This window comes from Lonchura striata, chromosome 6, assembly GCF_050655825.1.
Source record: "Lonchura striata isolate lonStrDom1 chromosome 6, ASM5065582v1, whole genome shotgun sequence".
In the NCBI taxonomy this organism is placed as follows: domain Eukaryota; kingdom Metazoa; phylum Chordata; class Aves; order Passeriformes; family Estrildidae; genus Lonchura; species Lonchura striata.
In genome coordinates, this window is record NC_140708.1 from 14,538,560 (window position 1) to 14,554,143 (window position 15,584).

General features: G+C 35.7%; 1 protein-coding gene across 1 annotated transcript in view; it reads left to right on the plus strand.

Annotated features, from left to right (window-relative positions):
- Window positions 1–13,061, plus strand: part of BMPR1A (bone morphogenetic protein receptor type 1A) — a 72,400-nt gene extending 59,339 nt beyond the window's left edge. Inside the window, exons 4-13 of the mRNA XM_021536184.4 lie at window positions 445–607; window positions 1,879–1,981; window positions 2,476–2,575; window positions 3,373–3,472; window positions 4,263–4,407; window positions 5,406–5,598; window positions 5,959–6,256; window positions 6,662–6,837; window positions 7,362–7,492; window positions 8,562–13,061. Of these exons, the coding sequence (XP_021391859.1) occupies window positions 445–607; window positions 1,879–1,981; window positions 2,476–2,575; window positions 3,373–3,472; window positions 4,263–4,407; window positions 5,406–5,598; window positions 5,959–6,256; window positions 6,662–6,837; window positions 7,362–7,492; window positions 8,562–8,687 (1,535 nt within the window). The 3' untranslated portion in view covers window positions 8,688–13,061. The remainder of the gene's footprint in view (window positions 1–444; window positions 608–1,878; window positions 1,982–2,475; window positions 2,576–3,372; window positions 3,473–4,262; window positions 4,408–5,405; window positions 5,599–5,958; window positions 6,257–6,661; window positions 6,838–7,361; window positions 7,493–8,561) is intronic.
- The last annotated feature ends 2,523 nt before the right edge of the window (window positions 13,062–15,584 follow it).

Genomic DNA, 15,584 nt, shown 5'->3' on the forward strand with positions numbered 1-15,584 from the left:
TGCTCTTCCATGAGACTGTGAATCTATAAAAAATTACTTCAGAAAATTAGAAAATTGCATATTAAGTATGTTCAGTCATGCATAAAATTATTCTTGTTGTGGTTATCAAGCCGTCAGCATTTTGGTTTTCTAAACACATGAATGAGAGAAGCTTTCTTCAGAGAATTCTAACCAGTTAAACCACTGCTTTCCTGCCCTACCTCAAAAAGAGAAAATATCTTTCTGTTTTTATTGATTATACATGGTTGGAAGATCTGCTGTTAAGGTACAAAATATGTCAGCTGAGTTTTTCTAGAATAAAATTATCAACTCAGATTTTTACTATAATCTTGGGAGAGGAGATTGCCTTCTATACTTCATTTATAAATATAATAATTGTTGTCATGTTTTGCCTATGAAACTCTGGAGATGCAAACTTTTTTTTGCTGTATTTTTTGTGTCCAGGTCAAAAGCCAGACAGCATGCTTCATGGTACAGGAATGAAGACAAATTCTGACCAAAAGAAACAAGCAAATGGAGTAACACTTGCTCCAGAGGACACCCTACCTTTTCTTAAATGCTACTGCTCAGGACATTGTCCAGATGATGCTATTAACAACACATGCATGTAAGTGTTGCATTCAAGATAAGAGAGGCTGTTTGAAGAATATTATTTTGGATTTTGAGAGAGCAAGTAAACTACCTCTGGAGCTGAGCAAGGTTCTCTCAGGTGATCTGACTATAATTGATTATGTTCTGTGAGTGCTAAAAGCCATGGTCATCTCTGTTTTCACCACACCTTAGAACAATTTGCAACTGGTCATTTTAAGCCTAGCAACTGCTTTGAAGGCAGAGGTTTTAAGTAACCCTGTGGTATTTTAGAGCTGGGTGAGTATTAAGTGACCCAAATCTAAGCCTTCTGACATGACCACCTGTTTGCTTATTTCTTCACCTAGTAGTCAAAAAGGTAGTGTAAACAACATAGCCATTTACTGAGAATTCTTATTATATGTTCAATAATTACAGAATATGAGGGAAAGGCAGGGGAAAATAAAGAAAAGCCTGTGGACATGTAGAGACAGGAGGGAAGTTTTATCTTTGCTAGGTATAAGAACCATAACAGACTTGTGCACAGGTTATGTGCTTGCTTAAGGTGGCTTTTTTTTCATGTCCTGAAATGTCCTTGTTTTTCTTTTTTTTCCTCTCCATTTGCAATTCCATGTTCAAGGCCCTTCTGTTTTCTTCCCTAAGAATTAATATACACAGTTGAAAACATATTACTTGCCTCCTGTACTTTGAGTCTTCACTTCAACATAGGTTTCAGTCTCTTAGTGTGTCACTTGGCAGTTTCTGTGGAGCCCAAGGAGGTAGAATAAACACTGCTGTCTTTTTAAATGTAAACACAGGCAGAACTTAGAAACGATTTTGAACTGAGAAAATGTTCCAGTATTTTGTCTTTCAAGCCTCTTGGTATTTATTGGTTTTTTATTGCCCTCTAGTGTATGCAGTCTGTATAGACCTTACTAATTTTTGTCTGACCTAGCAGCTGACAGGCCATTAGGCTGATAATGAGGCTATTAGTTAAAAACACACAGTGTCTATGTGCAGGGTACCTTATGGCATTATGCTTTCCATATCTGCATTTCTTGGAATAAGTGTAAATAGATTTTTGGCAAACAAAATTATTTCTAAATTTGTTTTCCTTAGTATCTGTGTTGTGAGAAAGCATCCCTGCAGTGTTCTGTTTGAGAATACTCTGGAGGTCTTTTATTCTGAAACTGGATGGTAACCACTATATTGAAGAATTTTTCTAGAATTCTTAATGTGTTCATGGTGAACTAATTCTGAATATTCAATGAAAAACATGCTGGTAAAGCACACGTGCTATGTATATTGCAGAACTAATGGGCATTGCTTTGCTATCATTGAGGAGGATGAACATGGAGAACCCACGCTTGCTTCTGGCTGCATGAAGTATGAAGGTTCAGACTTCCAGTGCAAGGTGAAAAAATGAGATTTATACCAGTCCCATATTTTATTTCATTTTTTATGCCACTCCCTTTTTTTATATGGCAATCTGAAGATGCTTCTAAATCAAATACTGCTGCTATGATGAGTATAAGAGAAAAACTTCTAAGGGGTTTGGATTTTTTGTCTTAAGAGCAGTATTCATTTAACATATGATTAACTGGTTTTGATTAAGCTCAAGACTTTTCCCATGTATGAAATAGTAACTTAAGTAGAAACAATCTATTTCTGTGCAACAAGTGAAAAACATCTCCTGAAATATAAAAAAATGCAGGATCAAATGTAGGCTCAAAGATTAGATGATGCCTATGGGCCACTGCAGAGTGATCTCATACATTAAATGGTGTGGTTGAAGTGCCTTTTAAATAAAATAGCTTACACTTTTGTCCGTGCTATGTTGTAGCTGTAGCATCTCCTGTCCCTGTATTAGCTTAGAATAAGAATGTTCACTGAATTCTCCTTCAACAGGACTCGCCTAAAGCGCAGTTACGCCGAACGATTGAGTGCTGTCGCACTGATTTCTGCAATCAGGATTTGCAACCGACTTTACCACCTCTTGATAGCACAGGTAAACATCTCCTGTATGTTCACACTGCTAAGAAATTCTGTGTAGGTTCTGTTCTTCCTGGTCAACAGTAGAAATAAGGCGAAAATGTGATTATAGTATTGCACAAATCTAGCTTTTTACTTACTCAGTAATTTTTATATGAAGATCTCTACTACTTTTCATTTTCTATTTTCAGTTTTCCTTTTTTGCCACTTTCAAGTTCATCTTTTCCTTCATCAGTCACTTGTGGCATTTTTATTCTTGTTCTTAGTGTGTTCATATCTTGCCTGCATGTGATCTTCTGGTCTGTTTTTATTCTGTTTTCACAATCTGATCTCTTTTAAAAATGTTTTTCTTAATCTCTGTTGTGCTTTTACCATTATGAATGCCATCATGAAAAAAACTATTCAGACCTTGTTAACAACTCTTTATTGCAAATTCATGCTCTTCTTTCGATTGTTCCCAGAGAAAATAGTTTGTTTTCATGCACTTACTCATTGCTAGACAAGTTGTACTGGTCTAACTGTTGCTTTATATCTTCTCAGAATTTTACTGCTCTAAATCCTTAATTTCTATTTCTAACAAACTAGTAAGAGTCAACCAAAACCAACAACTCCAAAATATGAAGCTGATTTTTTTTTTTGTCATCCAAATCAATTTATCTTTGCTTTTGTGATATAAATGTTTACTTTGATACACAGTATATAAAACCATACCTAAATAAGCTGTTTACAATATATGTTTAATTAATAGACTTTGGAAACTCTCTTTTTTTTCCTTTCTATTTTTTCTTTTTTTTTTTTTTTTTTGTCAAATAGATGGACTTTTTGATGGCAGTATTCGTTGGATGGCAGTGTTGATTTCTATGGCAGTCTGCATAATTGTCATGGTCATCTTACTTAGCTGCTTTTGTTACAAGTAAGAAAGCACTTTCTTTATTGGCGACATTTTTAATTTTGCAAATCAGTGTAAACAGAACAGTTATTTTGCTAATGTACTCAGTTAATCATATGTAGATTGGAAACAGTTGGAACTTAATTTCACATTTCTGTGGGTAGCAGAATGAAATGTTCATAGCAGAGAATTTATGTGAGTTTGGTCCTTTCCTCTGGCTACAAAGTATTTACAGTTTTGCAAGCTACACATAATTTCGATGCTATGGCAGCTGGTAAACAGGAATATCTTCATCCTTTTTATGTTTTTGGGTCTTCAGTCACTTTCAATAGTTAAATTTCATCTGCTTCTGAGATTTTCTGCTGAGTTTCAAAACTAAGTAAATGTCCAGCTGAGCTATGGCAATTCATTCAGGTGCTTCTGTTAGCCCCAGCCCTGTGCTGGAGGTGATCACTGTTCCAGCAGTTTCCAAGGCTTGTGTCAGCCTCAGCTGCTGTGGTTCAAGGTTTTGTCTGTTCATTTAACCAAAATCAGCAATGTTGTGCTGATAACTCTGGCTGAGAGCTGAGTATTAAAAAGGGTGGGTTTCTACCTCACTGATAATCAGCTGACAAACCTGTACATGCATTACAACAGCTTCTTAACATTAAAAAGCTATATAAGTTACATTTCAGGAAAAGAAAAAATACAGTAACATCATTCTTGTTTTTTTCTTTTGAGAAAGTGTGTTTGTTTAAATAACTCCTTTCCTAGAACAGTTTATTACATATTTTAAGTGTTTTGGAGTTCAGCTTAACTTCTGTTACTTTTGCAGGCACTACTGTAAGTCAATGGCAAAGAGGCACTGTTATAATCGTGACCTGGAACAAGATGAAGCATTTATTCCAGCTGGGGAGTCATTAAAAGACCTTATTGACCAGTCACAGAGTTCTGGGAGTGGATCAGGATTACCACTGCTGGTAAGTCATAAACTTGAGATTTTTCTTCATTGAATTTCTCTCCATCACAAACAAAGCTTGGTTTGGATCTAATGCCTAGAACAAAGCAGTCTGTTCATAAAAAATACTAATAATTTTATATGCCATCACGATGAAGTACAAACTGAACATGTTTAAAGCCTATCTTAACATAGTTAATGAAAATGAAATGTCAAAAATCAGATACATTAAAAAATCTGTTGGCATCAGCAGAATTCAAAGAAAACAGCTATTAAGTTAAAAATACAAGTCATGGCTAATGTAAGTATCAAACTGAGTGAACTCAGAGATTTTACTTTCTTAGTATTCACTGACCATTAAAACAGAAAAGCCCAGAGAGGGACTTCTTACAAGGGCATGTAGACATAGGACAAGGGGAAATGGCTTTAAACTGAGAGTAGGTTTAGATGGGCTATTAGAAATTCTTCACTGAGGATGTTGAGGCACTGGCACAGGTTGCCACAGAAGCTGTGGATGCTCCATCCCTGACAGTGTTCAAGTCCAGTTTGCATGGGGCTTGGAGCAACCTGTTCTAGTGGAAGGTGTCCCCACCCATGACAGAGGGGTTGGAAGTAGATGATCTTTAGGGTCCTTTCCAATATAAACTGTTTTGTGATAATGATTCAAAATTTTGTTCATTCACCATCCTATATAATACTTGCATAAAAATTAGCCAGTGAGACAGATGACTATTTGTAAATCAGAAATAAAATGCAAGAGAACATACCCTTCAGTTAGAAGTTGAGTTGACTTAAATCTTTTGGGTTTTTTTTTAATACCTTGGAGGCAGCAATAATGAATCCAAAATTGGAATCTAAAAAATTTCATGGAAAAATTTTACAGTGGTATAAAACTTTAAAGTAATCCAAGTTTGACAAGCAGCCTGGCCTGCTACTTTTGGTTAACTGGTGTGTTTCCTTCCTCCATCTTATGCCCTCTTCTTTCTTTCTTTCTTTTTTTTTTTTTTTTGTCTTCCTTAGGTTCAGCGCACTATTGCCAAACAAATTCAGATGGTGAGGCAAGTTGGAAAAGGGCGATATGGTGAAGTGTGGATGGGCAAATGGAGGGGTGAAAAAGTGGCAGTCAAAGTGTTTTTCACCACAGAAGAAGCCAGCTGGTTCAGAGAAACAGAGATTTACCAAACTGTTCTCATGCGACATGAAAACATCCTCGGTAAGGCAGCAGAACCTTGGCTGCTGGAGGGTGGAGGAGGAGGAGCTCCTACTGGGTGGTGTGAGGGGTCTAAGGCAGTGTAGTTATTAGCTGGGTTATTCCCTTAATGTGCACTAATTAAATGCTACTGAAAGGGTTGTGTTGCTTTTGGTTAGAAGCATGTCTGCAGTCTCTTTGCTGGAAAGCTGGACTGGTAACCTCACAGTTGGAGTCAGAGGTTCTACATGGTTAGTTTTCATAAGGGCAACATGTATTTTATACTACAGTGCAAGAATATGGAGCTTTACGAATTATCACTAAATCTACTACACAAAAAATTTTTGTACAAATAAATAGTAATTTGGTTTGTACATTTCATAGGTTTCATAGCAGCAGATATTAAAGGCACTGGCTCCTGGACACAGCTTTACTTGATCACGGATTATCATGAAAACGGATCATTGTATGATTTTCTGAAGTGCACTACTCTGGACAACAGGGCTCTGCTCAAACTGGCCTATTCTGCTGCATGTGGCCTGTGCCACCTGCACACAGAAATCTATGGGACACAAGGCAAGCCTGCAATTGCACACAGGGACCTGAAGAGTAAAAACATCTTGATAAAGAAAAACGGGACCTGCTGCATTGCGGACTTGGGTCTTGCAGTCAAGTTCAACAGGTAACAAATCCTCTGTCTTTGGAAAACTTGCATGTCATTTTTTTATTTAATGCACCAGATACTCAGTTTAAAAAGGCAGATGTAGTAAAATGTAGTTCTTGAATGCTGGTATACATCATGATAATGATCATTTCAGAGGAAATGGAGACTGATTTTTTTTTTTTTAATTTAAAACAAGCCTTTCATAGTAATTGCAGTCATGTCAATTATTTCATAGAAAATTTAAACAGCATATCAGCAGTTGAAACTTAATTGAAGATGTGATATTTTAATAGTATTATTAAATACTTTTATTTGTTTAAGTTCTATGGAGACAGAAACTTGTCTTTTTAGTGGTTGTGCCATACAGGAATTCACATCTTGTAATAGTCCACAATTCAGTAATTTGCTAATGTTTTCATATAGTGACACAAACGAAGTTGACGTTCCCTTGAACACCAGAGTGGGAACCAAACGTTACATGGCTCCAGAAGTCCTGGATGAAAGCCTGAATAAAAACCATTTCCAGCCATACATCATGGCTGACATCTACAGTTTTGGGCTGATCATCTGGGAAATGGCTCGGCGCTGTGTCACAGGAGGTAAACATTTAAATATTCTGTATAAAATCTACCAGGCCCTTCCCTCACTCTAGCAATGCTTCACCAGGAAATAATATAATTAGCTTGCTGTGTCATTAGGCTTGTATTCTTTAAAAGCTGTAGTAATAGTCTGACAAATACTTTTATGACTCATCCTTGCTTTTCTTTTACTCTTCTTTTGTATCCTTATGCATCTTCACCTGTATTCTTCTTCCATCTTATATTTCTCTCTGCTTCTTTGTAGCATGTAGTAGATTAGAAAAAGCCAAAGCTAGCATTTGGTATCAAGATCAAAGGCACTACAAGGACTCATCATAGCTACTAAAGTTAATAATCATAATATTGGAGCTTTTATGGTAAATTATTGTTGTAGTGAAATTTGCAGATTTTTACCACAGTAAAACTCAGTGTGGTGAGTTTAACTTGTCAGAAAGTTAATTTTTGTTCCTGGCTAAGGAAATCCAAGAGTAGATATGTAGATTTATTTATTTTAATCGTTCCTAATCTTTCCCAATTATCTCCAGGTATTGTTGAAGAGTACCAGTTGCCATATTATGACATGGTGCCAAATGATCCATCCTATGAGGACATGAGAGAAGTGGTGTGTGTCAAACGCCTGCGCCCCGTGGTGTCAAACAGATGGAACAGCGATGAAGTGAGTGTGCTCAGAGGCAAAGCTGCTTCAGATTGTTCCTTAATATGGGGTGGTATTTTAGTTTAATAAATACTAAAATGTGGTAAAGTAGAACTGCATTCACACATTCTGATGCTTTGAAAACCTCACAGCAATAATAGGAGAAAGACATGCTTGAGATAAATTCAAAATATTGTATTTTTTTAATGTATCTTTTCAGTGATCTGAGGAGAAGATACCCTTAAGCAGCATGCAAGTATATGAATACTGCTCTACTTGAGATTGTGTATTTGTGTATTTTAGATAGTAGAATATATTCAGAGTTTAATTGGAGCTAAAACTTAAATAATTTTTAAATTAATTTTATTAGTCTTAATAGATATAGTTTATTGGTTTGTGGCATAAGACGTTTCATGAAAGATAAAGCAGTTCCTTTGTGGATTTCCTCCATTTTTTTCCTTTTTTACTGTTACATCACAGGACAATCTGTGATATAACTAAAATACTCTCACTTATATGTGTTTCTAAAGGGCCACAGCTTGAACACAGTAAATAAAACATAACTATTTCACATAGCAAATTAAATATGCCATATCCATTCTTCCCCAAGTCCTTGACTTCTATGAATTACCAGTTTTCTCTCTTTTTTTTGACTGCTGAAAGAACTGTTGCCACGTGTTCATTTTCCCTGAAAGAATTCTCTATGGTTTTGCAGCCATATATGTGGAGATATGTCTGTTTATTGCTGCCATATTTGTACCACTGTTCTCGAGTTTTACAGAGAAGTTCTGGTCATGTATAATTGAGAGGCTAAATCAACACTTCCATTAGTTGCAGCTACTGTAATACTAGGCAGTGATGGGGTGGGATAAGAAGGATTGGCATGTGGATGTGGGGTTTGGGGTGTTTTGGGTTTTTTTCCTTCAGCAGATCTCTTTATAATAGTTTTCTACCAACAATTTTGCAGAAAATTTGGAAGTTGCATATTTTTGAACTTGAAAGTTCTATAATTTGAGCTTGACAGTGAACCAGAATTCTAACTGTGGGTGTAGTGATTGTTTCAAGCATGCATTTGTTTTTCCTTCTGCAGTGTTTAAGAGCAATATTGAAGTTGATGTCTGAGTGCTGGGCTCATAATCCTGCCTCGAGGCTCACTGCCTTGAGGATCAAGAAGACACTTGCCAAGATGGTGGAATCACAAGATGTAAAGATTTGACATAGGAAATTGACTTTGGAGAGCAAAGCTGGACTCCCTAGATCTTTTCACTCAAACATGAGTGAGGAAGATAAAAATAAAGAAGAGGAAATAACTGAGATTCAGTATATTTTCTCAGCACACTTCTACAGGCTGCTAATGAAATCTTTCAGTACTTCATAGACCATGATACTGAGAGCCTCTATACACTACGTGCTACACATATGGACAGCCTTGAGAAAATACACATTTTGTTTTGGTTTGAGCTGCATTGAGACTTCAATCATACTTAGTGAGTCTCCTGTAAAACTCTGGTTACTGAATTGAATGTTCAGATTACAGTGCTTTCTGTGAAAGCCTAACAAGCTATATGGATTCAACAGAGATGGAGAATATAAGCTTTTTTTTTTTTTTGCCTTCTACCTGATAAAACCTAGTCAATCCATACCAAGTTTTGGTGAAACAGCCTGTAGGTTATTAATCTGTTTGTGATACTACTCAGTTTAACAGTTCTTTATGCCTTTATGTGTGTGCCAGGATTATTTTGCTGTCATTTGGAATATATGAGAAACCATTTAAATGAACAAAGTTTTATGGTCAGGACTCCATGCATTTTATAGCTCCACAATCAGAGATTTGCTACTGAATCTTTTGCCATTAAGTTATCTTCAGAAATCTCAGTTTTAAGTTTTTTTTCTGTTTTTTATTTGATCACAAGGAGAACTGTAAAAATGTGAACCATTAATTAATTAAGAAATGCCTGCCTAAATCTGTAAGGAGCTTGAAACAGTCTTTTCTAGAGATGTAGGCTGCTTTGGTCATCTCACTTGCAGTCTAGAGAGAGCTTCATAATTGGATCCCTGATATTTGTCATATTTTTTCACAGTGCCACATGCAACCAGCGTTTTTGCCATAGAATATTTTCTCTACATCTTAGCAGAAAGACTGATGGTGATGTGTTTTGCCTTCCTGCTGTATTGGGACTCTCTGATAGGTGTCTGTCAGGCTCTGAATTTCTTCCCACAAAGGAAGGGATTTGTCAGGTGTAGCCATGCACTCTTTCATCATTTGACAAAACTAGGCAGAAGATCCATTTTAAAAGGCTTGAGAACAAGTCTGGTCTACAGACACAAAAAAGGCAGGAAGCTCTCAGTGCCCTGAAGATCAGAGAATGCAGTAAAGGGTCAAGACCAGGAGAAGTGAGTACATGAACTGTTGAAGATCAGATCCACAGTGTGCAGAAGATTTGGAGCTGGGTTGCTCTGATGTAGACACAGGAGGCTACATCTGTGGGTAACTTAGTGGAAGTGAAGATTTGAGACAAGTTAAATCAGTGGGTATTGTAAGTTCTAGTTAAGTTTGGGAGGAATGACATTGAAATTAAATCACGAAGATACAATAAGTTAGCACAATTGTAAAACTTGGCTTTATTGTGCCAACGTTCAACCTGCACGAGAAACTGAAGTTCCCCCATTTTCACCACTGACCTACACAAGGTGTGTAGAAGCCAGAACCCAGATTTATAACTCTTTTGCCACTTCTACTTGCAAGTTAGAAAATAGTACCATAACTCAAGTTCAAAGCATGAATTGTCTGATGATTGAACACGCAGTATTGGAACCATTGAATCTATTCGATAATTTAAGTGCCTATAATTTTGTACTGTAAATCTTGTTCTAGATAACTTTAAAAAGGGAAGTTATTTATACAGTGTGCTTGTCAAACCGTGACAGTGCTTTAGTTAAAAAAAAATCCAAACAATAAATACCTAGTCCTAGGTACATCTGTACAATTAGATATATGCACACACATGCGCCATAGTTGAGATTTGAAGAAAAAAGTTAAGAATAATACCAGAATTGATGGAATTGTTAAAACTTCAGATTGATTTATGATGGATAATTTCTTGTCTTAAAATATTTACGTAGAGATTGTTTTGATATGTTTAAATTTCCCTTGAAAATACAACTGATACAAAGCAATGTAACACAGAAGTAATGTGATTTGTGAACAATTACAGCCTTTTAGCATGTTACCTTTTTGTTTTAATCCTGTAGTTCGCATAATGTAAATGGTCAGGCAAAAGATTGCAGTATTTTTATTTTCTATTGTGATGTACAGACTTTATTTAACAGTTCTACATATTTTATAGAAAACTAGCTATTTCAAGGGACTTTTTTTAAAAAATAAAGTCATTACTTTTGTTTAGTAATGCCTTTAAGTATTAATATGTATTCTGGCTGAGAAGTTCATAGGTATGTCAACTTTAACTTATTTGAAAACAGCAAGAGATTTATGACATTGTGCCACAATCCTCATGAGAAAGGGCTTTTAAAAAAAATTATCTCCGTCCATTGCCAAGAAATATGATTTTCAAATTGTTAATCATGTCTTCGCACATAATTTTTGCACAGGTAGTTGGAAAATTTTTGTTATAAGCAAAAAAAAAGTAAGGGATAAGCTTTTTTTTTTCCTTCTCTAGAATTTTTATCAATAAGAAGGAAAAAATGTTTATGTAGGTACCCTGCTAGCTTAAACATTCAGAGAATGGAGATCTGTCTAAATTAACCCAGTCCTATGTAGAATATTGTGTCATTTCTTTTAGAATTTGCCACATCATCATTTGCTTTAAACATGTTTTGTGATTTTTTTTTTTTTTTGCTTGTTTATTTTTCCCAGCTCTTTGGGAAGCCCCTTCTGGAAGTATGAATTTCAATAATTTGTAAATTTTCACTTATTTTCTTTTCCAGCGTTTTGGTGTTTGCAAAGCAGCAATAGGATGATTAGACACCTTAGGACCTAAATTGATTTACAAGTTTATTTTAACATAGAGGGAGCAAACTGCTATAGTGATTTTTTGAGAGGGGGAAAAAATCTTTTTTGCCTTAAACCTCATTTATCAGCACTTCACTTACTCTGTTCATGCTCATGTATAGTGCATGTGTAATTCTTGCTGTGCTGAACAGCAGCTTCCTTGATTCGGATACTCAACATTAAAGCTAAAGGTTGTCTATACTTAATCATTTGGCGGAAAAAGAATGTGTTCTTAAGCCAGCCTATTATTTTTACTTAACTAAGCATAATTAATTACCTTACTCCAAAGGTAAGTTGTTGCTTCGTGCAGTCCTGTTCAGTTCAGAAGCCTTTAAGGTCAGAGACAGTAACAAGATTCTTCTATTGGACTGTGATTAATCTCATTTTTGGTGGTCAAAATTTTAAGCATTTGTCATTCAAAAAAATATCCTCCAAAACTGACAAATCCATTTGTTGGTTTTTTTTTTAATACAAAAATCAACTGTGTGGAAAATACCTTGGAGAGTATCAAGACTGTGCCTTGGAAGTTCTTAAACACTCATATGGAGGGATTTTTGTGTTTATTGAACCTGTTCCATGTGATTTTAGATGGAAATAATTGGAGTCACTTCATTCTTATTGTTATAGCAACTAAAAGGAAAATTTTTGTGTTCCTGGTTAACTTGTAAATTCCACCAGAAATGCAGTATTCCTACAGAGAAAATTAGGCTTACCCATCACTTCTGAATTATTTTCTTAATTAGCCTTTTTTGAGGTCTAATATTTTAAGTTACCTTCATAGTAGTCTAGAATAAAATTTTAGATCTTGATCTAAATGACCATTTGAATGTGTTTATAAAACAAATAATTTGGATACGTTTCATCATCTCTTAACAGACTGTATTTTAATGGTTTTAAAGTGTTTGAAGAGCAGAGATAAAAAGTTAATAAACATTCTTTTGCTATTGCAGATATTTTTAAAGGGAAGTTACATGCTCATCTTCTGTGAAATATTAGAATGATTTAGCCTTTGCTCCCTCTCCGGACAGTGCCTCTGAGTTAAGTCTTTATCCTGTGCCCACAGTCTTGATTCCAAGCAGGGGTGATGTCTAAAAGCAGCTGGCAGCATTGCACAGTACAGTCCTTATGGAACCGTGGTGCTCAGCCCTGGTTGTACAGCAGAAGTAGAGGGCACATTACTTCTGGGTTTTCAACAAATCTAATGTAATTGTTGCTTTGTGATATTTTACTGTTTAATGCAGTTATAGAAGCCCACATCATGTAGTGACATTTGTGCTCTGACATGACATGCCCAAAATGAAATGTACTATATTGTATACAAGAAGAATAAATAACATTGTAGTTAACCTAGAGAAGATGTAAATAAAATATGAAAGAAGAGTGGAACAAGAGAAATGGTCACACTCTTGTGTGTGTTATATGCCAGAAGTGTAGAATACTACTTTAAAAATGTAACACACCAATGTATTTTGTACAGCATCTGCTTTAGAAGGTGCCTTATTGAGTTTACCATGAATTGCTTGTTCTGTACACAGATTATGTCCAATGTATCATTTTTAAGTAAATAACCTTATTTTAGTACACGTTAGTTATGTGTTTTGTTACTATAAGATTTTGCCTTAAAAATGTAATGACTTGGAAATCCTAATACTGTAACTAAATAACTCCCTACTTTTTCATACCTTGTTTGTTTTTTTCCCCCCACAGTCTCTGAATAAGTTGTTAATTACTGCATTTATTGTTCAATGATATTGAAAATTATTTGGTGCTTTCTAAGTTCAAGCTCTTTATTCTTTGCACGAAATTTAAATTTGGGTGCAACAGTAAAAAACAGTTTCCTTCTCCTGGTTTTTATCCCTGTGTTACAGCAAGGCCAAAAGTAAGTTAAAATCAAATGATACTTTTATTTGAACATATGCAAGTTCGCTACATGTTGGTTTTATCCATATGAATTTGCCTCAAGCTTACTAGGAGGAAAAATAAAGGGATGGGGAATTTTGTAGTTGCTTTTTGTTCCCTCTGTGTACAACATTCTTTTTGTGTAATAATGTCCAAATTAAGAGATTTGAGTTTAATATGTGTATATACTGCTTGTTGAAAAAATATGCAGGTGCTTCTGTATTCCTGCTAGACCTACTCTGTTTTTTATGATTCAAGCAAATGAACACCAGTCAAGGGGCTATCTCACCTGTGAGTACTATGAAGAAAGTGTCAGAATTTTCTCATTGCAGAAATGTATTGGCTTCTACTCTCCATAGAGTTCACCCTTAGTTTACAAGGAGAAAGAAGTAAGATCAGTTTCTGTTCTCTTTTTGCATTTAATCAGGAATAATTTTAGATTTAAATACATATTTTTACAGTAGCTAGAAAGTTTTGATAGCTGAATACCATAAAAACTGTTACCAATATATTATAATTATAAACTTTGATTTGTTTTTCCTATACAATCAAGTGTTAAATTCTTGCAGTGTAGTTCTGGAAAATGCAATGGAAAGATCAACAATGTAGTTTCTAACCTTTCTGTCTGTAACACATAATACCAGGAAATTAGACTGCATAAAGATTTGGTCTCCTTAAAGTAGTATCTTGGCAGAGTAAACCTTTTTCCTATGGTTGTGGCTATTTTGAAATGGAATGTCTTCAGTGGTTGCAGTGTTCGTGACTGGATTTAAAACTGGGATTTCATGTTAGCGTTTGCAGGAGGACATGAGGAAAATTGTGGGTAAGTGTTTGCACCTGTCCGTGTTTCAATGAGCTGCTTTTTCTCTCGCTGTTGCTTCGTGCAACGACCACAGGGTGGTGTTGTGTCCTAAAGAAAGAATTTGGGGAAAAAAAATTGGGGAGTTTTGTGTGAAAATAAATTCTGCTGCCTGCCAGTAATGAATACCAAAATGTTCTCCCTTATAAATGGGCGAGTTTGAGCACTGTATAGAATATGTTCCTGATGAGCTTGCATCAGTACCTAAGAGGTGAAACAGCTTTATCCAGTGAAATGTGTAAACAGCACAAATGGATGTTTTGTGGGCACACCAAAAAGCAAACTGAGTAGTTAGCAAACTGAATCACAAGCTGTTAAATAAATAGCAGAAGTATCACTAAATTCAGAAAGGATCCGATTTAATTCTATTATTTCCTTAAATCCTTCTGCAGTTTTATCTTCACCTTTCCCCAGAACAGCACTTTGGTCTTTCTCACTGATGGTAGTGCACTAGATCAGTATCAGCTGTGAATTGGAGCTGGGAAAGGACCACTGCTGTTGGGCTGACCACCTCCTGAGTGCTTCATGAGGAGAGCTCATTGGGCTTCAGACTCTGGCTTGATGTGAATATTTTCTGAAGAATTCAGGCATTGCTGGATCCATAGAAAGTAAAATTGTTTATATACAGTACAAGCGGCACTTGAATTTGGAGTACAGTAAAGAGATTGTCTTATTAATGGAAAAGAAAAAAAAAAAACATTAGGAGAGTTTAGTTTTAAAATGTACTATAAGATACTGACATTCATAAAGCAGCAGATCAGTAACAAAATAATTCCATGAAGGCACTAAGATGCAGAGCTTTATGTTTAAACATGAGTGTCAGGTTGACATTACATCTATCTGTATCCTGGAGTGAGCACACATTTCTGTGCCTGTTTCTGCCTGGCCATCAGGCACATTAGTCGAGTCAGTCTGCTCTGAGGGAAGCTGAAGCTCTTATAGACAACTCTTCCAGTGCCTATGGTCAGCTTCAGGGTTTTTTTCATGTTTGGAAATTCTTCTAAATCCACTGAGCCAACCAATAGCTGTATTTTAAATTATCTTCGTTAAATTAATTTCTCTAGTTTGCCTAAAAATACGGGTCATAGTGGTGTGGCATAGTGGTGTGGCTATGTTGATCTAATAAAAAAGCCCAAACAACCATCCCACCAAAAAAATGCAGGAGTGGTTTACATGGAGGCTTATTATAAAGCTGGTTTATTGCTTTGAACAAACAAAACCACAGCCCAGTAGATTAATCATTGTTCTCTTGTTGCTTGAGAAGGAAATCAGTCTTCCTGGCTTATGCAGCCAGCAGAGTGATTTATCCCATTGTCTTTGATTAATTTTTTGCCCCATAAAAATTA